The sequence below is a fragment of the Diaphorina citri genome, unplaced genomic scaffold (assembly GCF_000475195.1).
Source record: "Diaphorina citri unplaced genomic scaffold, Diaci psyllid genome assembly version 1.1 scaffold8, whole genome shotgun sequence".
Taxonomy (NCBI): Eukaryota; Metazoa; Arthropoda; class Insecta; order Hemiptera; family Psyllidae; genus Diaphorina; species Diaphorina citri.
In genome coordinates, this window is record NW_007377447.1 from 397110 (window position 1) to 420251 (window position 23142).

Here is a 23142-nt window from a genome sequence, read left to right on the forward strand (position 1 = left end):
CTTTTGTGAAGTTAAGCAAAGTCCAACTGTTACGTACAGGTCCCCCCTTTTAATTCGTCCCTGCCACTTTGGCAACTAGTAACTTGTTAAATTTCTAGTTTGGTGATTTGAACCTTTATGTCTTCACCCATCACATTACACAATGTTATTAAGTTAAGGCGGTCTCTTCTTGATCCCTTGTGTGCCGCGTCCATTTTAGATTTAGATTAGGACTATTACACAATAACAGAACTTCTATTACTCTGTCTGCTTGGACTATAATGTTCAATACTAGTTGGTAGGTATGTAATACACATGTCCAGTAGGTATCTAATACATATGTCCAGTAGGTATGTAATACATACCGGACTCCTCACACGGACTATTGCACCCCATTCTTGTTGTTTTTCCACTCTTTTCTTTCAAACATTGCTGTCTCTTTTGTGAAGTTAAGTACTCCATAAAGTAGGGACTACCTCTATCTACCATTTTATTTATACCCAAAATATAATAATTAATGACTTGATAATCAGGTTGATACACTTTTTATTTGGAAAGTGTAATTTTTGTAAGCAATAAAATTAGCTCCTATTAAAAGTTTATTGCAGTGAAATTAGCTCATCACATCCAAGGAGTATTGTCCATATAAATGACCATTCCTATAAGGGGTCGCTGGTAAATCCCAACATTTATGTATCCACCCATCACTTTACACAACAACATTACATTACATTGAAATAGGGTTGTTTTCCGACTAAATTCCCGTGTGAGGAGTCCAGTAGGTATGTATGTAATACATATGTCCAGTAGGTATCTAATACATATGTCCAGTAGGTATGTAATACATACTGGACTCCTCACACGGACTATTGCACCCCATTCTTGTTGTTTTTCCACTCTTTTCTTTCAAACATTGCTGTCTTTTTTGTGAAGTTAAGCAAAATCCAACTTTTATGTCTTCACCCAACACATTACACATTGTTATTATGTTAAGGCGGTCTCTTCTTGATCCCTTGTGTGCCACGTCCATTTTAGATTTAGATTAGGACTATTACACAATAACAGAACTTCTATTACTCTGTCTGCTTGGACTATAATATGGTTAACAAATAAAAGGGAAATTCGTTGACACCGGGGAGTATCGAACCCGCAACTTCTCAACTGTAAGTCGGACAGTACTAAAAGTAGCACCATTCGACTCGGCGTGAAAAATCACATGGGATTAACTATTCACTTGCTTATTTGGTAACGGTTCGCGAATAAAAGGGAAATTTGTCGACACAGGGAAGTATCGAACCCGCAACTTCTCAACCGTAAGTCGGACAGTACTAAAAGTAGCACCATTCGACTCGGCGTGAAAAATCACATGGGATTAACTATTCACTTGCTTATTTGGTAACGGTTCGCGAATAAAAGGGAAATTTGTCGACACAGGGAAGTATCGAACCCGCAACTTCTCAACCGTAAGTCGGACAGTACTAAAAGTAGCACCATTCGACTCGGCGTGAAAAATCACATGGGATTAACTATTCACTTGCTTATTTGGTAACGGTTCGCGAATAAAAGGGAAATTTGTCGACACAGGGAAGTATCGAACCCGCAACTTCTCAACCGTAAGTCGGACAGTACTAAAAGTAGCACCATTCGACTCGGCGTGAAAAATCACATGGGATTAACTATTCACTTGCTTATTTGGTAACGGTTCGCGAATAAAAGGGAAATTTGTCGACACAGGGAAGTATCGAACCCGCAACTTCTCAACCGTAAGTCGGACAGTACTAAAAGTAGCACCATTCGACTCGGCGTGAAAAATCACATGGGATTAACTATTCACTTGCTTATTTGGTAACGGTTCGCGAATAAAAGGGAAATTTGTCGACACAGGGAAGTATCGAACCCGCAACTTCTCAACCGTAAGTCGGACAGTACTAAAAGTAGCACCATTCGACTCGGCGTGAAAAATCACATGGGATTAACTATTCACTTGCTTATTTGGTAACGGTTCGCGAATAAAAGGGAAATTTGTCGGAAAAGGTAATGTCATATATTTGTCAACAAACGGTCAAAATATACCCATCCCTCAATATATCAAATCATAAATTATTTGTGGTGAGTGCAACACCAAGCACAGAGACGAAATAACATCCACCACGCCGGGAATCGAACCCGGGACCTTCGGCGTGCAAGTCTAGTGTGATACCCACTCGGCCACGGAGGTTGCTTCCCTCATTATAGCCCTTAGGAGAAACAATCTTTTGTTTTATTTATAAAATAAACGCCCAATATTTGGTTTGCTCATTGACACGGTTTATTGAATCAGACAAGATGTTAACGTGTGTCCACACATGGTCAACCGGCTGTCGATCGATGTCGACTGAAACCGTCCACACTGCCTCGACAACACAGATTCACCTCGTCGATTGACGGACGGCTGTGTTTGGACATACCTTTATACATATGTTACCGGCATTCTGTGTAATACCTAGTCATTCTATGAAATGCCTTGCTTTTTTAGGCAAAGTGTATAATGAAATCGAGACAAGTAATGAAACTAATTGACGTTGAATGACTTACCGCTTTTATTGATAGCTTGGAATAGAATACGCGGAAAGTATTGCACCCATAGGGGAAAAGAGTTGAGACTGGCAGCACCTTTAATTAGTTCGTTCCACTTCTTCAGCCAATGGTCTTGATCTATGTAGATTTTTTCCATGTCTGAAATAACAGGAAAAACACCAATAGTATAGTTCCCGACAGCAACTTTTTTAAGAGGTTGGAGAGAGGAAACTGTAACTGCCGAGCTCTTATCGTCCCGAAAGCGAAGAGATAAGAAAGACAGGATAAGAGAAAGCCAGCTGTTCTGAGAACGGAAATTGACCACAATAAGACATAGTAGGTAGTTATACCTAGTGGTACTATACTACCTATCAAAGAGGTTGGATAGAGGAAACTGTAACTGCCGAGCTCTTATCGTCCCGAAAGCGAAGAGATAAGAAAGACAGGAAAGGAGAAAGCCAGCTGTTCTGAGAACGGAAATTGACCACAATAAGACATAGTAGGTAGTTATAGTGGTACTATACTACCTATCAAATATATAAGATCTTATTTAGACTGCGGGGGTAAAGGGTGGGACTTTTCAGTCTCATCCTAGCAGTGGGTTTTACCCGTTGATTTGTTAATCAATCAAGCAAGCAGTATAAATGAGGTATGTTCTATTCTATTCTATTATAGTAGCCCTTTAGAGTACTCTTTGAGCAGTAAAAACTAATATCATTTACCTACCTAGATTGAGATTGTCTTCTTCTTTCTTGCTAGAAATGAACGCAGTTTTTATTTTATTTTATTTGACATTCGGTCTGACATTTTTCAGGTTACTATGTTACCAAAAATGTATTGAAAACCATCGACCCTCGCAAAAAAACGCTCATTTTCGGTACTATGGTCAAGGCTCCGTTGAGGACGCTTCTATTCATTAGCATGGTTTGTTTATTTTCTCTTGGGCCGGGACTAGGCTATGGTCGGTTCTTCGTTGTGGACGCCTGCTTAGACTCTTGGTATTTCCTCTGGTTTCAGAACGTAAAGAAGCATTTGACCAAGGCTCGTCAGGATCTGGCTCAAATGAAATGTGTTCATAATGCATTGGAAGTTGCCTTTGAGAAAGTTCAACAGGAGAGAGATGATTTACGCGAGAGATTTGTTGACTCTATTCTAGAGGTAATGAGATCCCTTCAAGCCATCCCTGTTTCTTTCTCCGAAGTTACAATTTTTCCAAATTTTTCTTCGTTGGCAATTTGAACACGTCCATTCATTCAAATACGCCTCACGAAGAAAAATTCGTGACGGGAACAAAAAAAAATCGTTCAGTGTCAACGTAGATATCGAGATCTTATTTAGACTGTGGGGGTAAAGGGACTTTTCAGTCTCATCCTAGGAGTGGGTTTTACCCGTTGATTTGTTAATCAATCAAGCAGTATAAATGAGGTATGTCCTATTCTATTCTATTATAGTAGCTCTTTAGAGTACTCTTCGAGCAGTAAAAACTAATATCATTTACCTACCTAGATTGAGATTGTCTTCTTCTTTCTTGCTAGAAATGAACGTATCGAGGAAAGATATCGAAACCAAACTACCTACAAACCCCAAAGAACTAAAGTCCCAAAAGACAAGTAAAGTCTTGTATTTATCACATTCACACCGGCTTTTCAATTTTGTATCAAGGTGCAGCAAAGGTCGAACCTGCGGTCTGTGGTTCTCGAGTCGAAAGTGACGCAACAACATAGATTCACCTCGTCGATTGACGGCCGGCTGTGTTTGGACATACCTTTATACATTATGTTACCGGCATTCTATGTAATACCTAGTCATTCTATGAAATGTCTTGCTTTTTTTTAGGCAAAGTGTATAATGAAATCGAGACAAGTAATGAAACTAATTGACGTTGAATGACGTACCGCTTTTATTGATAGCTTGGAATAGAATACGCGGAAAGTATTGCACCCATAAGGGAAAAGAGTTGAGACTGGCAGCACCTTTAATTAGTTCGTTCCACTTCTTCAGCCAATGGTCTTGATCTATGTAGATTTTTTCTATGCACAATCACAAAGAAATTAATTGACGTTGAATGACTTACCGCTTTTATTGATAGCTTGGAATAGAATACGCGGAAAGTATTGCACCCACAGGGGAAAAGAGTTGAGACTGGCAGCACCTTTAATTAGTTCGTTCCACTTCTTCAGCCAATGGTCTTGATCTATGTAGATTTTTTCTAGGACTCTTGGTATTTTCCTCTGGTTTCAGAACGTAAAGAAGCATTTGACCAAGGCTCGTCAGGATCTGGCGCAAATGAAATGTGTTCATAATGCATTGGAAGTTGCCTTTGAGAAAGTTCAACAGGAGAGAGATGATTTACGCGAGAGATTTGTTGACTCTTTTTCAAGAGGTTGGACAGAGGAAACTGTAACTGCCGAGCTCTTATCGTCCCGAAAGCGAAGAGATAAGAAAGACAGGATAGGAGAAAGCCAGCTGTTCTGAGAACGGAAATTGACCACAATAAGACATAGTAGGTAGTTATACCTAGTGGTACCTAGAGGTAATGATTTTCTTTTCTTTTTTTTATGGTTAGAGACCAGAGGGTTGGAAACATCGAAAAAGTTATACCTGTAGATCCCTTCAAGCCATCCCTATTTCTTTCTCCGAAGTTACAATTTTTCCAAATTTTTCTTCGTTGGCAATGTGAACACGTCCATTCATTCAAATACGCCTCACGAAGAAAAATTCGTGACGGGAACAAAAAAAAATCGTTCAGTGTCAACGTAGATAGCTCTTCGAGCAGTAAAAACTAATATCATTTACCTACCTAGATTGAGATTGTCTTCTTCTTTCTTGCTAGAAATGAACGTATCGAGGAATCCGCATCTGATTTGCTCCACCACAAAATATTCGCCGCAATTTTCCGACCACTCCGCAAACCTTCGGATCCTCTGCGGAAAATAGAATTGAGAATTAATAACCTTATTTTAGGGGTACTGGTATACTGGTCAAGAAAACTAGGAGGACCAAAAATCTGAGCACACGGCAGTGTGCCAGGCCAAGTTCCATTAGGCCGACAGAAAGTACAATCACTCAATTATCCGTAAAAGAATCCCAAGAAGAAAAGCATAAAATATCATTCGAAAAAATCTGGTGTGAGCATCACACGACTTTCTATTACATTAAACTTCTCAACTGTAAGTCGGACAGTTCTAAAAGTTTTACCATTCGATTCGGCGTGAAAAATCAAGTGACGCAACTGCGGTCTGACTTAGAACTGAGAGATGTACAGCTGGGGGAGCTAGTGGCAATGACAGACACAGAGGTCGCTAGTGTACAACCTATCAATGTTAAACTAGAGGTGAGTTATCTTCATTATTGCCATTTTCAACAGGTTGTCCGGAATTTATGCATCGATTCAAAAATTTAAAGCCCTTTTATAATAGACCCTTGAGTGGAAAGAACCACTAGGCGAGGCTAACGTTGGAGGCGTTCTCTACCACCTAACCCTTAGAGGTTAGAGCTCCATTATTATGGGTCAAATTCTCAAATAAATGAGGATAAAATTTCATGCCTCGGCTGGGATCAAACCCACGCCCTCCTGTTAACCAAGCGAGCATCTTGACCACTACGCCACCACGGCAGGGCAGGGGAAAAATAAATCGTGGTTCAGTGAACTGTAGAACTCAAGCAGAAAAATGTTTCCTACAGGGTCCCCAAAAGTCCAAATCGAAAAAAAAAGACGCCAACGTTACGTGGTGTTCCCAAGCGGTCACCCATCCAAGTACTATCCACGCTCAACGTTGCTTAACTTCAGTGGAGGCTGGCTTATACTCACCCCACACATGCACACTCCACGTCTTTTCACTCCTCACTCCTCCTCCCCCTCCTCCATCCGTCTCCTCCTCCTTCCTCGTGCCATCACTTCCCTGATCCCTGCTGTCTGCCTCCCCAGTCTTCCACTTCTTGATAAGTTCCCGGGTTCGATCCTTGGACTTGTCACACACTGGCTCATACTCACCCCACACATGCACCCCAGGTTGAGAGTCAGTGTTCTTAACCACTCAGCCACAGAGGCTGGCTCATACTCACCCCACACATGCACACTCCACGTCTTTTCACTCCTCACTCCTCCTCCTCCTCCCCCTCCATCCGTCTCCTCCTCCTTCCTCGTACCATCACTTCCCTGATCCCTGCTGTCTGCCTCCCCAGTCTTCCACTTCTTGATAAGTTCCCGGGTTCGATCCTTGGACTTGTCACACAAGCCTCCAATCTGTGAACATAAAAGTCCCTGGTTGGAGTTCCTTTGGGTGTAACAGTATAGGGGTTTAACGTAACTTTTAATAACAACTCAGGCCTTCTCGGCGACAAGCTACCCGCCTCCTCAATTTAACCTTATCCAGCCTGAGAGGAGCCGAGAACCCAGCAGCACGCGGATTCCCCAGATGGTCACCATCCAGGTATTGTCACACACAGTTTTCCACGTGCTTATGATGCGTTTTGGTGTCTGGAAAATGAAGAAAAACAACCATGTAGTGAGAAAATGGGAAAACAGCTAGGGTCAGTAGCTTGTAGAACACATCAACACACTCGAAAAAGGGCTCTGGGTGAGTGGCAAGTGCTAGGTCCCGGGTTCGATTGCCGCCCGGGGCGGATTTTATCCTGAACGAATGTTTTCCTCAGAACGGCAAACCTTAGCCGTTATAGATCCCTCTATCAAACCTCCTCAAAAAAGTCTTGCTTTTTCGTTCTTTCTGATAAAACTGAAAAGTCCCTTAATCCTATCAGAGGTAACTCTTCCTTACCTTGGGCGAAGTGCCGTTAGCCGTTACAGATCCCTCTATCAAACCTCTTCAAAAAAAAGTCTTGCTTTTTCGTTCTTTCTGATAAAACTGAAAAGTCCTTTAATCCTATCAGAGGTAACTCTTCCTTACCTTGGGCGAGGTGGAGTCCACGCCTGTCGCTTCCTGATCCAGGCTCGTATTCTTCATATAGAACGATAGGGATTCGACCAGGCTCGGTCGCTTGTTTGGGGCGAAGTGGAGTCCACGCCTGTCGCTTCCTGATCCAGGCTCGTATTCTTCATATAGAACGATAGGGATTCGACCAGGCTCGGTCGCTTGTTTGTGGCGAAGTGGAGTCCACGCCTGTCGCTTCCTGATCCAGGCTTGTATTCTTCATATAGAACGATAGGGATTCGACCAGGCTCGGTCGCTTGTTTGGATTATGTTGGGGTACCGGCAGAACTTTACAACTGTCGGAACGGATCGGCTTGAAACTTTTCGAACCGAGTTTGCCCCGGAGGAGAGAAGGTGAGGAGGGGGACTTGTGTTCCATGCTTGGTTGCTTGATTTGGCTTCACCTGGTCGGTCGATAAGATTTTGTTCTTGTTGTTGTTCTTCTTCTTCTTCTTCTTCTTCTTCTTCTTTTTCTTTTCTTTCTTTTTTTTTATGGCCGAAAAGACGCTCAAGAAACTGGCTTAGGCAATAATCAAGAAACTGCCTTAGGCAATAATTGATATTGGATTTGAATGAAGAAAGACGCCTTCGAAAGAAGTGTAAAAAGATCAATAAGCTCCTATGGCCGAAAAGACGCTCAAGAAACTGCCTTAGGCAATAATTGATATTGGATTGACGCCTTCGAAAGAAGTGTAAAAAGATCAATAAGCTCCGATTAATTAGTCACTAAAGTCACTTATTGTTGTATCCAATGATCCATTGCTGATTGTCACACACGTGTCAAATAAATTTAACAAATTCACACATCTTGCGACCTTTTTTATGACTGGTGCGCCATGCTGTGGGTTTTCTGCTTAGGTCGAAAAAAAAAACCTCTTGATCGGGAAAATTGAATGAAAATTTTTCTCAAGAGTTCAAGAGGTGTCGTCGCGCTACGCGAGGCTACGAATTTTCCGCCAGTGATAATTATGTTTGTACGAACACCAACACATTAGCACACTATCACTCGGGACCTAATTTCGCCAGCACACGAAGGCAAAAAACTTGCCAAACGCGTGTGATATTTCTCCGACACAAAAGGAAAAAAGTTTAAACTTTCGACTTGGCCGAACAAACAAACCTGAAAAGAGTTGCCCTTATCACGTACAATCTAGTGACATTTTGTGACGCGAAAACAAGGTAACTACCTAACCTTCTGGAAAGCAGACAAAAAGTGACCTTCTGTTGTTTCATTGCATGCAGCATTTTTGTACCTTTCTCGTCATTCAGGATATTTATCGATTGTTCCGCTTTCACGTTCACTATGGTTTTAGATTTTTCAAAACTTTTTTCTTTAATTTCACCCTTCATATTTCCTTTCGTGTTACCTTCCAAGTTGGGTATTATGTCTATCATAAGAACTGGTGCGGCTCTGCGAAGGTGCGAAGACTGACATTTCTCTGAAGAAAACTCGAATACGCCAGCTTAGTTATGGTAGCGTGTCTGCCTTGTAAGCGCTGAGTCGCGGGTTCGATTGCCGCCCGGGGCGGATTTTATTCTGAACGCTTTAATTTCACCCTTCATATTTCCTTTCGTGTTACCTTCCAAGTTGGGTATTATGTCTATCATAAGAACTGGTGCGGCTCTGCAAAGGTGCGAAGACTGACATTTCTCTGAAGAAAACACGAATACGCCAGCTTAATAGTTATGGTAGCGTGTCTGCCTTGTAAGCGCTGAGTCGCGGGTTCGATTGCCGCCCGGGGCGGATTTTATTCTGAACGCTGCGAAGGCGCAAAGATTGACATTTCTTTGAAGAAAACTCGAATACCTTGTAAGCGCTGAGTCGCGGGTTCGATTGCCGCCCGGGGCGGATTTTATTCTGAACGGATAAGGTTCGTTCTCACAACGGCTGACTTTCTCCTATCGTGTCTTCCTTCTCTTCGCTGTCGGGACGACTTCAGCAGTTACAGCTCCCTCTGTCAAACTTCTTAAAAAAATCCACACACAGTCGACGGTCATTTATGTGTGGATACACTTTTAGTGACCCAAAAAACCTTCCCCGAACCAAATTTGTGACTTTATAAGGTTCTTTCTCACAACGGCTGACTTTCTCCTATCGTGTTTTCCTTCTCTTCGCTGTCGGGACGATTTCAGCAGTTACAGCTCCCTCTGTCAAACCTCTTGAAAAAATCCACACACAGTCGACGGTCTATTATGTGTGGATACACTTTTAGTGACCCAAAAAACCTTCCCCGAACCAAATTTGTGACTTTTCCGACAAATGAATACAGTACCTCATTCCTAAAGGCTATTAGCTAAAACTCCCTGTCCTTATTGTCAATGACAATTTCCCTCACATGTCTGTGACACCCGTACAACATCCTACACCTGTAGACCACTACGAATTTATTATTCTTACAAAAAACGCAGTCCCTCTATTTTCGAGTCACACAACCTTAGTGGTGTGTGCTAAATGGACGCTAGGGCTCAGGGGAGAGCTTTGATGATCACTGCAGCATTGTAGGAGTTTCCAAAAATACATATTATGTTTATCTCAATAATCCAGCACAAAATGTTTACCTACCATGCTGGCACCGGTCGCTATGGACATTCATAGCTAATATTGAACAGTATTATTAAACAGTTGGATCAAACTTTATTTACAAAATAGATATAGGTATACAAATAGTAACATAAATTAAGGTACAAAATAAAGTTTGATCAAGGGTGGGGTTAATGCCTATGGCATTCTCTACCCCGCGAGGCTGAGTGGGCTCCGCAACAGCCGGTCACGGAATCAATCATTGATACAATTTTTTTGACCCCGTCGGGGATCGAACCCGGGTCTCCCGCGTGCAAGGCGAGAGCAGTGACCACTGTGCCATGGGAGCTGACAATTCTGAGACCACCAGCAGATCGGTATACTAAATATGGGTTTATAACTTCCCCTTTTAAAAAGCTCACACCACGTCACTGTCCCTATGACACAAACAATCTAATAGGAACAACAGATAAAGTAAAAGTCAACACAGTCAAAATGCACCATGACAAAGTTTTTATTGACACGAAAAAACTTTATATCGCTTGGGTCAATCAAACCTACATGGCATGTTGTACCTAAAATGTAATAATTATACGTACTTTAATGGTAGCATCACTGCATCAGTGACTGGGTATCACACTAGGTTTGTACGCCGAAGGTCCCGAGTTCGAATCCCGGCGGGGTCGAAGTTTTTTCGGCTCTGTGCTTGGAGTTCGGGGTGCACTGAACCTCGTGAGGACAACCGAGTAGCTACTTTGATCGAGTAGCGATCAGTGGCGGCATTACCAGCCACATCCTAAATATGGGTTTATAACTTCCCCTTTTGAAAAGCTCACACCACGTCACTGTCCCTATAACACAAACAATCTAATGGGAACAACAGATAAAGTAAAAGTCAACACAGTCAAAATGCACCATGACGAAGTTTTTATTGACACGAACAAACTTTATATCGCTTGGGTCAATCAAACCTACATGGCATGTTGTACCTAAAATGTAATTATACGTACTTTAATGGTAGCATCAGTGACTGGGTATCACACTAGGTTTGTACGTCAAAGGTCCCAAGTTCGCATCCCGGCGGGGTCGAAGTTTTTCCGGCTCTGTGCTTGGAGTTCGGGGTGCAGTGAACCTCGTGAGGACAACGGAGTAGCTACTTTGATCGAGTAGCGATCAGTGGCGGCATTACCAGCCACTGTTCGCTAGTGTAAAAAGATTATTTAAGTATGGAAATTGATTGCAAAGGAGGCACTGCTGTGATATCCATTAAAGTTCTGAAAAAGCTCTGCTTTACCACAAAGCGTCCGAGATTTGATTGATATTACACGCCACAGACCAAGTAGCCGTTTTCAGGTGCATAGTAGAGGAAAAAAACTACAAATGATGGAAGAATGGAAGAAACTACAAATGATGGAAGAATGGAAGAAACTACAAATGATGGAAGAATGGAAGAAACTGCAAATGATGGAAGAAAACGGATTGAATGTGTGTATTGGGATACCTATTCTATTAATGACAGATCCTGATTCCTGAGCCTCCTTGGTACGCAGCTCGTAATAATTATATGCATCACAAAACCCAGAGGCTTGCGTGTCGCCTTATGGCCGAAAAGACGCTCAAGAAACTGCCTTAGGCAATAATTGATATTGGATTTGAATGAAGAAAGACGCCTTCGAAAGAAGTGTAAAAAGATCAATAAGCTCCGATTAATTAGTCACTAAAGTCACTACTTATTGTTGTATCCAATGATCCATTGCTGATTGTCACACACGTGTCAAATAAATTTAACAAAGTCACACATCTTGCGACCTTTTTTATGACTGGTGCGCCATGCTGTGGGTTTTCTGCTTAGGTCGAAAAAGAAACCTCTTGATCGGGAAAATTAAATGAAAATTTTTCTCAAGTGTTCAAGAGGTGTCGTCGCGCTACGCGAGGCTACGAATTTTCCGCCAGTGATAATTATGTTTGTACGAACACCAACACATTAGCACACTATCACTCGGGACCTAATTTCGCCAGCACACGAAGGCAAAAAACTTGCCAAACGCGTGTGATATTTTTCCGACACAAAAGGAAAAAAGTTTAAACTTTCGACTTAGCCGAACAAACAAACCTGAAAAGAGTTGCCCTTATCACGTACAATCTAGTGACATTTTGTGACGCGAAAACAAGGTAACTACCTAACCAATGGATTCTAACAAGACTTTCCTTCACAACTGAACAATTTAAATAAATTTGATTCAATAAACCAACCCTTCTACTACCTGTATGTTCTGTGACCCGAGTGATCAAGGACCTCGGCTTTTGACTCGGAGGTGCTGGGTTGAAAACATGCGATCACTTACTTATCTGTCCAAGTATGTATGTATGTATGTATGTATGTATGTATGTATGTATGTATCTAAGTACTAAAACATGCGATCACTTACTTATCTGTCCAAGTATGTATGTATGTATGTATGTATGTATGTATGTATGTATGTATGTATGTATGTATGTATGTATGTATGTATGTATGTCTGTCTGTCTGTATGTATGTATGTCCACATTGTCCACTTACCTATAGTCCAAACAAGTCCAGCTTCAACAGGACTTGTAGTTTCATCCATATCATTCCCATAAAAAAATAAAATAAAAATTCGAATGTCTCCTTGAAAAAAATTTAATTTGTTCATCTAACGGATTCTAACAAGACTTTCCTTCACAACTGAACAATTGAAATAAATTTGATTCAATAAACCAACCCTTCTACTACCTGTATGTTCTGTGACCCGAGTGATCAAGGACCTTGGCTTTTGACTCGGAGGTGCTGGGTTGAAAACATGCGACCACTTATCTGTCCAAGTATGTCTGTCTGTCTGTATGTATGTCCACATTGTCCACTTACCTATAGTCCAAACAAGTCCAGCTTCAACAGGACTTGTAGTTTCATCCATATCATTCCCATCCACTTACTTATCTGTCCAAGTATAAGTATATGTATGTATGTATGTCCACATTGTCCACTTACCTATAGTAAAAAATGTAAATGCAATTTCTTTGTGTTATTATGTCACAACTTTGGTGCTCACTGCAGCATTGTAGTATTTTTCCCCAATACATATCTCAATAATCCTAACAACCAATGTTTACCTACCATGCTGGCACCGGTCGCTAAGCGCATTTACATGTCATAGCTACGACGTAACTTTTAATAACAACTCGGGCCTTCTCGGCGACAACCTTCCCGCCTCCTCAATTTAACCTTATCCAGCCTGAGAGGAGCCGAGAACCCAGCAGCACGCGGATTCCCCAGATGGTCACCATCCAGGTACTAACCACGCGCAACGTTGTTCAACTTCAGTGATCCGTGGGGAACTGGTGTATTCAACGTGATATCACCGCTGGTCCCGTAAACTTTAGGTTCATGTACTCACCTCAAACGTTTAACTTCAGTGATCCGTGGGGAACTGGTGTATTCAACGTGATATCACCGCTGGTCCCGTAAACTTTAGGTTCATGTACTCACCTCAAACTATCCCTGGCTCCTAGACCCGCTAGTTTCACATCTTCATCCGACAGCAACGCCTCCACTATATGAGTACACTGCTCCCCAGGCACGGATATTTCCACCCCATCCTCCCCCGTATATCCAGCCCTGGTTAGCGTACACGGTATTCCCGCTATAGTACAGGGTCGGCTGGTCATGAAGTAGAGAGAGCTGAGATCCAAGTCTGTGTGACGTTGAAGTATGGTACTGGACAGAGGACCCTGAACAGCTATCAGCCCGCGTTCCTCTGGGGAGAGAAATTGAAGGTGGATGTCTTTCCCGAGGGATTTGAACCGGTCCTGAAATAACAAGAGATCAATAGTTCGATATAAGTTTTAATTAAAGACCCAAACTTTGTGAAGTTAGATTAAAATTCATTAAATAATAAAGGATTTTTTTTGTTATTCCTACCTTCCTACTCCTACCAGCTCTCAGCTCTCTCTTTCTTTCTTCTCCTTTCTCCACTTCTCTCTACCTTCCTCCTCCTAACAAGTCTCTCTCTCTTCTCTTAGCCCCCTCTCTCCCTCATTTTCTCTTTTACTCTCTCTTCCCCACTCCATTTCCCCCCCCTCTCTCTCTCTCTACCTTTCTCCACCTCTCAGCTCTCTCTCTCTCTCTTTCTTTCTCCACCTCTCTACCTTCCTACTCCTATCAGCTCTCTTTCTTTCTTCTCCTTTCTCCACCTCTCTCTACCTTCCTCCTCCTAACAAGTCTCTCTCTTCTCTTAGCCCCCTCTCTCCCTCATTTTCTCTTTTACTCTCTCTTCCCCACTCCATTTCCCCCCCCTCTCTCTCTCTCTCCCTCTTGTAGCTCTTTAGAGTACTCTTTGAGCAGTAAAAACTAATATCATTTACCTACCTAGATTGAGATTGTCTTCTTCTTTCTTGCTAGAAATGAACGCTCCCTCTTTTCTTTTCTCCTTTTACTTATGTACCTTGTTCCCCAGCTCTCTCTATTTCTCTTGCTCGCTCTCTCTATTCCTATTTTTTTCTGTCTATTCGTTTGCTCTCTCTCTCTCTCTCTTTCTGACGTGACGTTCTCTATGATTTGTAGCTATTACTTGTGGGAGCCTAGAGGTGGTAGGGAGAGAGAGAGAGAGAGAGAGAGAGAGAGAAAGAGAGAGAGCGGGAGAGAGATGAAGAGCGGATGGGGAACCTCTAAGTGTAGGGAGAGAGAGAGAGAGAGAGAGAGAGCGGGAGAGAGATGAAGAGAGCGGATGGGGAACCTCTAAGTTTAGGGAGAGAGAGAGAGAGAGAGAGAGGGGGGGGGAGGGGATAACTTCTTTTACATAATTATCCAAATCAAACTAGTCCACGTCCACATTCATACTACCTACATAATCCGTTGCCCCTGCGTCGGGTTTATAAAATTACACAGCTCTTACAAGGGACGAAAACAAACGTGAGGTTAAGCTCCCTCTTTCACTTTCTCCTAATTCACTCCCCTAAACGGAAGGCCTAATTAAAAAACCTTTTCCAAACGGGAACCAAACTCATCGTTACCTTCGTTCAACGACTACGTCTTCTTTGCAGAACATACCTACCTATACTTACTCCAGGAATAAGCACCTACCCATCAAATAGTTAACTAGTTAGTCCAGGTCTAAGTCCTAATTCGATCATACTTCTCAGACCACGTACCTACCTTTACCAGTACCTTCTTATTCAAATCAAACTATAATAAATCTAACTCGTGCCTACCGTGTTAGCCAATCCTCGTTAATTCTCGTACTCTAAGTTTAAGTTTATCACCTTCTTTTATCTTGCTAAAAGTGTATCTGATTTATTTAAACTTTCACAATATACTTCTTTTAATAGTTGATAAGTTCAAATCATTCATCTTCGTCATTTCCATTATAGATAGATTTCAGATTGGGACACAGAATCTGCCTCGTCTATCTAAGCCTCGTCTAATCCACAGACGACCTCCACTGGTTTGGCTTATCAACTTTTGGTATAAAGGATGGGTTAACCCTAGTAAATCATCTATCTATGGCCAAGATTGCAATTTCAGATTAAACTTTCTAAACGGATTAAATCAAGTAATCTGATTGATCAATTTTAAAATCTTGGAATAAAAATAAGCCAATCATAAATCGGTTTAACTTGAGCTAAGTTACTCTGATTGCGGTCTCGATCATCAAACAATCTAATTGAACTAAAACACTTTTATGTATCATAAAATTCAACAGTAATTTGAATAAAAAATATATTTTACATTATTATAATAAATACAAGAAAAGGTGATTTCTAATTTGCAACAAAAACACTTTACACCTTTACAGCCTTACTCAAGAAATAAAATAGAAACATACTGTTCCTATTTACTCGTTCAGATACAAACCACGCACAACGTTGCTTAACTTCAGTGATCCGTGGGGAACTGGTGTATTCAACGTGATATCACCGCTGGTCCCGTAAACTTTAGGTTCATGTACTCACCTCAAACTATCCCTGGCTCCTAGACCCGCTAGTTTCACATCTTCATCCGACAGCAACGCCTCCACTATATGAGTACACTGCTCCCCAGGCACGGATATTTCCACCCCATCCTCCCCCGTATATCCAGCCCTGGTTAGCGTACACGGTATTCCCGCTATAGTACAGGGTCGGCTGGTCATGAAGTAGAGAGAGCTAAGATCCAAGTCTGTGTGACGTTGAAGTATGGTACTGGACAGAGGACCCTGAACAGCTATCAGCCCGCGTTCCTCTGCGGAGAGAAATTGAAGGTGGATGTCTTTCCCGAGGGATTTGAACCGGTCCTGAAATAACATGAGATCGATAGTTCGATATAAGTTTTAATTAAAGACCCAAACTTTGTGAAGTTAGATTAAAATTCATTAAATAATAAAGGATTTTTTTTTGTTATTATTAAAAAAAAAAAATCTAGAGGGAACTGTAAAAACAGAGCTCTTATAGTCCCGAAATGGAAGAGAGAAGAAAAGCCAGCCGTTCTGAGAACGAACCTTATATATTTCCGTGATGATAGGAATCTGAGTATGTATTCTCGAAAGCTCACTTTTTTTCTCTTTTTTTTAAGTTACCTAATTGTCTTTCATCTATTTATGTAGTAAAAAATTCTCCCCGGGCGGTAATCGAACCTGTTACCTCTAGCGCTTAAAAGACAGGCGCGCTACCTTTCAAGCTAACTTGGCTTGCTAATTTAGCGTTTCCTGAGGTATTTATACCCCGGTCGTGGTCATTGAGCAACAGTAGAAGAAAGGGTATTATACCCCAGTAATCGAACGACAGAAAAAAAATTCAGCTGAAATGCTCACCTGGGCTGCAACCATTAGGTCCATATCCACTTTCCTCCTAGAAGCATTAGACACGAGGAATAGACTATCTTCTAGTGTCTTGGTAACAATGAGATCGTCCTGAATACCGCCCTGCTCATTTGTGAACAAGCTGAGAGTACCTTTGCCTGGATCCAACTCTGAGGAAATGAAACAGAAAAAGGAATTAATTAGTTTAAGCTCGATCCTTATAGGTCCAACCCTGAGAAATTTATTTATTTATTTGGTCGTGTTTATAAACGTAGTTTATATATAAAAAAATACACCTATTTTGTACCAAATACATGAGACCTTGTTTAGACTGCGGGAGTAAAGAGACTTTTCAGTCTCATTCTGGCAGTATAAACAGAGTATATTTATTTGCACGCTAAGCACCAAGGCCATGTGTAGTGAGAAAAATAAAGAAAAACAAAAAATAATTAATTAGCCAGCGGCAATAGCATGTAGAATGAACCAATTTCTGGTGAGAAAAATAAAGAAAAACAAAAAATAATTAATTAGCCAGCGGCAATAGCATGTAGAATGAACCAATTTCTGATGGTCACTGAAGTTAAGCAACGTTGCGCGTGGTTGTTCAAATTGTTACCTGAACCTCACTCAGGCTGGGTGAGGTGGGAAAATGGCTGGCTTTCTCCTATCCTGTCCTTCTCTTTTCCATTTCGGGACAATGAAAAATATCTCCGTTGTTACAGTGTACAGTTACCCACCTCTATGAAACCCCTTTGAAAGAAACGTATTAGGAAAAGAAAAATTGAAATTCTTACCATGAACATCAGCGACACAAATCGACTCGAGCCACTCCTCGCGGTGTTTTCCGGTGACGACCGTCTGCAACATATGCGACACGTCAAACACAGACACCTTGCTTCGTGTGTGCAAATGAGAGGCGGTTATACTCACGGCGCCATACTGTACCGGCATTGAGAAACCGGCAAATGGGACCATTTTGCCGCCATGGCTGAGATGGAGGTCGTACAGCGGTGTGCGTTGCTCGGCTGATGGGCTTGAGCCTGGGGAGAACACGAAAGTCAGCCCGGAGAAAAAGGAAAGAAACTTTAAAAAGTACCTATTTTGTGAACAGGCTTTTTTGGGAAAATTATATGAAAATTGTACAAATTTAATGTAGAAATCAAAGGTAGGTACCTACCTATAGTGAAAGACATCAGTGAAAAACATTTCCCCTTAAATTTATAGCTAAAGACAGCCCGGAGAAAAAGGAAAGAAACTTTAAAAAGTACCTATTTTGTGAACAGGCTTTTTTGGGAAAATTTTATGAAAATTGTACAAATTTAATGTAAGTAGGTAAGGTAAGTATAAATTTTATAGGTATCACCTACCTACTTTCATATTAAAAATATGTTTTATATACGTCAATACATGGGGCGTTCTCTACCATCTAACCATCAAGAAGGTAAGTATAAAATTTATAGGTATCACCTACCTACTTTCATATTAAAAATATGTTTTATATACGTCAATACATGGGGCGTTCTCTACCATCTAACCATCAAGCTCTTTTAATTCGTGCTCCAACTCAACCAAAGTCCATACGGGGATCGAACCTGGACGCTCCTGTTTAAAAAGCGAGTGTTTTGACCACTGAGGCGGGAAGACACGACACTGTGTATGTTGTGACGCCTGGGTCAAGAGATAACAATGCTAATCTCTAAGGTAACATACAGGGTGTTCCAATCAATGGTACAATTTCTTGTAAAAGTGTGTTCTGATAATAGGGATTTTCGCTCCAACTTCTTTTTCTTCAATAAAGTCAGAACAATTCGAGTCACTCTGGTGACCACATACTTATACTTATAGTTAAGGCTAAAACTCACAGTTTAGAAGTGACAGTGGACACATCTTTAGGCCAGGACCACAAACAGTGCTAACTCTTGGATTGAACAATCTGATTCGTAGAAGCTGTAGTTAAGGCTAAAACTTATAGTTTAGAAGTGACAGTGGACACATCTTTAGGCCAGGACCACAAACAGTGCTAACTCTTGGATTGAACAATCTGATTCGTAGAAGCTGGAGTTTAGGTGTAAGAGTGGGGTTGAAGTAGGCATTGTTCTGCACTAAATTTTTAGTACCTATTTACCATGGCAAAATTAGGAAAATTGTGCTGTTAAACACACACATACACAATGAATCCTAAGGCTATTCAGATCCAAGTGATCCGTAGCACAAATGACTTCACACTTTTCACTTTTATTCTTTTTTATTTCATGTGCAGAAAGTCTGTCATACTATTTTTCAATATTTTCTGTGGAAGGAATAAAAAGCAGGGAATGTATTCATGGAGCAGGCGGGAGAGAGATGAAGAGAGCGGATGGGGAACCTCTAAGTGTAGGGAGGGAGAGAGAGAGAGAAAGAAAGAGCGGATGGGGAATCTCTAAGTGTAGGGAGAGAGAGAGAAAGAAAGAGGGTGGGTGAGGGGATAACTTCTAGGTGAAGCGAGGACTAGAGAGGTAGGAGAGAGAGAGAGAGACAGACAGAGAGGGTAAACATAAAGAAGGGAGGGGAGGGTAAACAGCTCATTTATTTCATGATAGTTTAGTTTTTCCAACAGAGTATTTAGGTCATGGGGGGCGGGGCTTGGAGAAATAGAACAAGTAGTAGTCCTGGGTTCGAATCCAGACCTGACAGGAGTTCATACTATAAGAAGATATTGGCTGTAGCTTACAACTACAGCCAATGTTACAGTTCAGGGCCGTATCCAGGACTTTGTCAAGGGGGCCGAGAGTCCAAACAGTGATGTCTGGCCTACAGTAAAGGCATTGGCGGTTCTTGCCTAAATTTTTGGGGGGGCTTGATTTTGAAGGTACACGTTCAAAATTTTGATTTAGCTTTATGTAAAAAATCTGGTGTGAACATCACACGACTTTCCTTATCCCATTGAATGATGCTTATTTGAGTATTATTTTATCCTAACTTTTACCATAAGAAAAATGAAGCTCGAAGGAGGAGACTGGGCCCCTCGGCCCCCTTAAATACGGCCCTGGTACAGTTCCCTGTATCAAACCTTTCCCCCCTTGTTTTCACTTTCCTTATTCTATAATAAGGAAAGTAATATATGTAATACTGTTTGATTAACATTCACTTGGGCGGTGTATGGTAATTGCTCTTCAGAAACGGCATCTTAGTGACTTTCACATCCACCCGTTTGTCTCTGACGCGGACCCACAGCTCGACTCCCACCTTGGAGTACGCCGGTTCGTCCCCTTTTTTTTTTACTTTCCTTATTCTATAATAAGGAAAGTAATATATTTAATACTGTTTGATTAACATTCACTTGGGCGGTGTGTAGTAATTGCTCTTCACAAACGGCATCTTAGTGACTTTCACATCCACCCGTTTGTCTCTGACGCGGACCCACAGCTCGACTCCCACCTTGGAGTACGCCGGTTCGATGTAGCCCATGGCGATATTTTTCTTCAAACTCGGTGACGGGCAGCCACTGGTTATGGCCCCAACGCGTTGATCATTTGCGTTGAATATTTCGTATCCCGGCCGAATAGGAACGCCCGTACTGGTGAATCCGGTACGTTTCCTGGAAACTCCGGATTTGATTTGGCTCTGAATGATGGACGCTCCCGGAAAGCCACCTGTTTCGCGGCGCCGTTTTCCTGGAAATATGAGAAGACGGGAGTAAATATCCATTGGTAGAAGCTGAACCCATCCCTTAGGGCAATCTGATTGGTTGATTTCAAACTTTTAAGCCTATCAGGTTACTTCATCCAAGAGTTAAACTAAGTGTAAACTGAGATTGTGGTTCCGGCCATTAATGAAGCTTCACATATACAGGGTTACAGGGTGGTCGGAAAACTAGCTTAATCTAAAATTGTTACAAATTACAACATAAACAAATAATAAAGCTTTTGTTTATCAGAGTTATTTTTAATTCTTTTTATTTTTGTTATTTCCAACTGGAATTATTATTTTTAAAACTAACGTAAAACGCGTCTTTTGAACACTCAAAGGTACTAACTTAACAACTAAAACGAGATTTTTGAACATCTTTTACACTAATGGGTACAGTAACATTAAAATGGGCGGAAAACTGAGATTAAATTGAGCTATTTACATGGGTAGAATTATCTGGCTGGGGGACTTTAAACAGGGAGAATACCAGCCTGAATTTCCCTTGCTAAAGAAATAGCAAAGGTTGAGTGCGAAGGGCATCCAAGGCTAAAACTTATAGTTTAGAAGTGACAGAGGACACATCTTTAGGCCAGGACCACAAACAGTGCTAACTCTTGGATTGAACAATCTGATTCGTAGAAGCTTAACCCATCCCTTAGGGCAATCTGATTGGTTGATGTCAAACTTTTAAGCCTATCAGGTTGCTTCATCCAAGAGTTAAACTAAGTGTAAACTGAGATTGTGGTCCCGGCCATTAATGAAGCTTCACATATACAGGGTGGTCGGAAAACTAGCTTAATCTAAAATTTTACAAATTACAACATAAACAAATAATAAAGCTTTTGTTTATCAGTTTTTTTTTACTTCTTTTTATTTTTGTTATTTCCAACTGGAATTATTATTTTTAAAACTAACGTAAAACGCGTCTTTTGAACACTCAAAGGTACTAACTCTCATACCTATCAAATCCAATAACCGTAACCCTATTCAAGTCTAAACATACTACCCCTCTCATCTCTCCCTCGCATCGTCAATACTCGGAGACTCTCGAGAATCCTTGATCCAAGATTTCTTCACGCTTCTCTCGTTGGCATCTTTCAGTAGCAAAGGTTCAAAGCCCAAAGTCGAGGACATCATATTTCTACTAATCAAAGGTGGTATCTTGTACTTTTATCTTATCGTAAGTAATTACTACAGTTATCATCATCTACCACGGATCCCCCTGTCAAACGGAATAAGCGGAAAGCCGTAAGCCTCAACTCCGTAGGGTGAGTTCCTTCTAGCTCTTACGCATTCCCATTCTGCCCACGTTCAAATCGTGAGCCCCTTATTGTTTTCAACCACAGCAAACTTTATAGACCCGATATAATCCAAATATCGTCTATCTATCATTTCACAACCTATCATTCCCTTTATCTCAGACTATCAGTCAAACCCCGTGTATCGGACGATACACACAGTACGTAGTAAGTCAAAGGGATAACAGACGTTACTCCCAAGAGTGTACATAGTCACTCTCATCGTTAGACGGAAGGTCTAACCGGCCGGTGTCAAAAGGCTACACCTATCAACAGGCTCTGGCCTGGCACCGCCACCAGTTTATTCTATAAACGCACTTACCTATACGTACTTTACCAAAATTATCCAAATCAAACTAGTCTACATCCGTATTCATACTACCTACCTAATCCGTTACCCCTCCGTCGGGTTTATAAAATTACAAAACTCATACAAGGGACGATAATCAAACGTGAGGTAAACTCCCTCTTGCGCTTTCTCCTAATTCACTCCCCTAAACGGAAGGCCTAATAAACCTTTCCAAACGGAAACCAAACTCACCTTTACCTTCGTTCAACGTCTACGTCTTCTTTGCAGAACATACCTACATATACTTACTCCAGGAATAAGTACCTACCCATCGAACGGTTAACTAGTTAGTCCAGGCCCAAGTCCTAATTCGTTCATACTTTTCTTTCTACGTACCTACCTTTACCAGTACCTACATTCTCATATTCAAATCAAAATATAAATAACTCGTGCCTACCGTGTTAGCCACCCCTCGTTAATTCTCGTACTCTAAGTTTAAGTTGATCTCTTTCTTTTATCTTGCAAAAGTGTACCAGATTTATTTAAACTTTCATAATATACTTCTTTTAATAGTTGATAAGTTCAAATCATTCATCTTCGTCATTTCCACTATCGATAGTTTTCAGATTGGGACACAGAATCTGCCTCGTCTATCAAAGCCTCGTCTAATCCACAGACGACCTCCTCTGGTTTGGCTTATCAACTTTTGGTATAAAGGATGGGTTATCCCCTACTCTTTCTATATCAATTGGCGCCCATCGTAAGGCAACCCTTTCTTCCTTCTATATCAATTGGCAACCCTATCCTTCTATATCAATTGGCGCCCAACGTGGGGCAACCCTTTCTTCCTTCTATATCAATTGGCAACCCTATCCTTCTATATCAATTGGCGCCCAACGTGGGGCAACCCTTTCTTCCTTCTATATCAATTGGCAACCCTATCCTTCTATATCAATTGGCGCCCAACGTGGGGCAACCCTTTCTTCCTTCTATATCAATTGGCAACCCTATCCTTCTATATCAATTGGCGCCCAACGTGGGGCAACCCTTTCTTCCTTCTATATCAATTGGCAACCCTATCCTTCTATATCAATTGGCGCCCAAC

At 41.4% G+C, this 23142-nt stretch overlaps 3 protein-coding genes and 1 pseudogene across 3 annotated transcripts; all 4 read right to left on the minus strand.

Annotated features, from left to right (window-relative positions):
* Nucleotides 1-4586: 4586 nt before the first annotated feature.
* LOC113465646 lies at nt 4587-7535 on the minus strand. The gene is made up of 5 exons (XM_026820329.1): nt 7443-7535; nt 6982-7015; nt 6530-6771; nt 5336-5459; nt 4587-4750 (listed from the first exon to the last, which is right to left on the minus strand). The coding sequence occupies exons 1-5, from the start codon at nt 7497-7499 to the stop codon at nt 4587-4589; spliced, it is 621 nt and encodes a 206-aa protein (XP_026676130.1). The 5' UTR covers nt 7500-7535.
* Nucleotides 7536-8116: 581 nt separating this feature from the next.
* Nucleotides 8117-18668, minus strand: LOC103505071 (aminomethyltransferase, mitochondrial-like). The gene is made up of 10 exons (XM_026820338.1): nt 18644-18668; nt 17576-17821; nt 16794-16951; nt 15958-16277; nt 15622-15673; nt 13503-13815; nt 12548-12634; nt 9047-9118; nt 8720-8905; nt 8117-8145 (listed from the first exon to the last, which is right to left on the minus strand). The coding sequence occupies exons 1-10, from the start codon at nt 18666-18668 to the stop codon at nt 8117-8119; spliced, it is 1488 nt and encodes a 495-aa protein (XP_026676139.1).
* Nucleotides 13258-13375, minus strand: LOC113465724 (annotated as a pseudogene).
* A 1093-nt stretch (nt 18669-19761) lies between the features above and the next one.
* Nucleotides 19762-21584, minus strand: LOC103505081 (aminomethyltransferase, mitochondrial-like). The gene is made up of 3 exons (XM_008469393.2): nt 21488-21584; nt 20199-20434; nt 19762-20006 (listed from the first exon to the last, which is right to left on the minus strand). The coding sequence occupies exons 1-3, from the start codon at nt 21582-21584 to the stop codon at nt 19905-19907; spliced, it is 435 nt and encodes a 144-aa protein (XP_008467615.2). The 3' UTR covers nt 19762-19904.
* Between the last annotated feature and the right edge of the window lie 1558 nt (nt 21585-23142).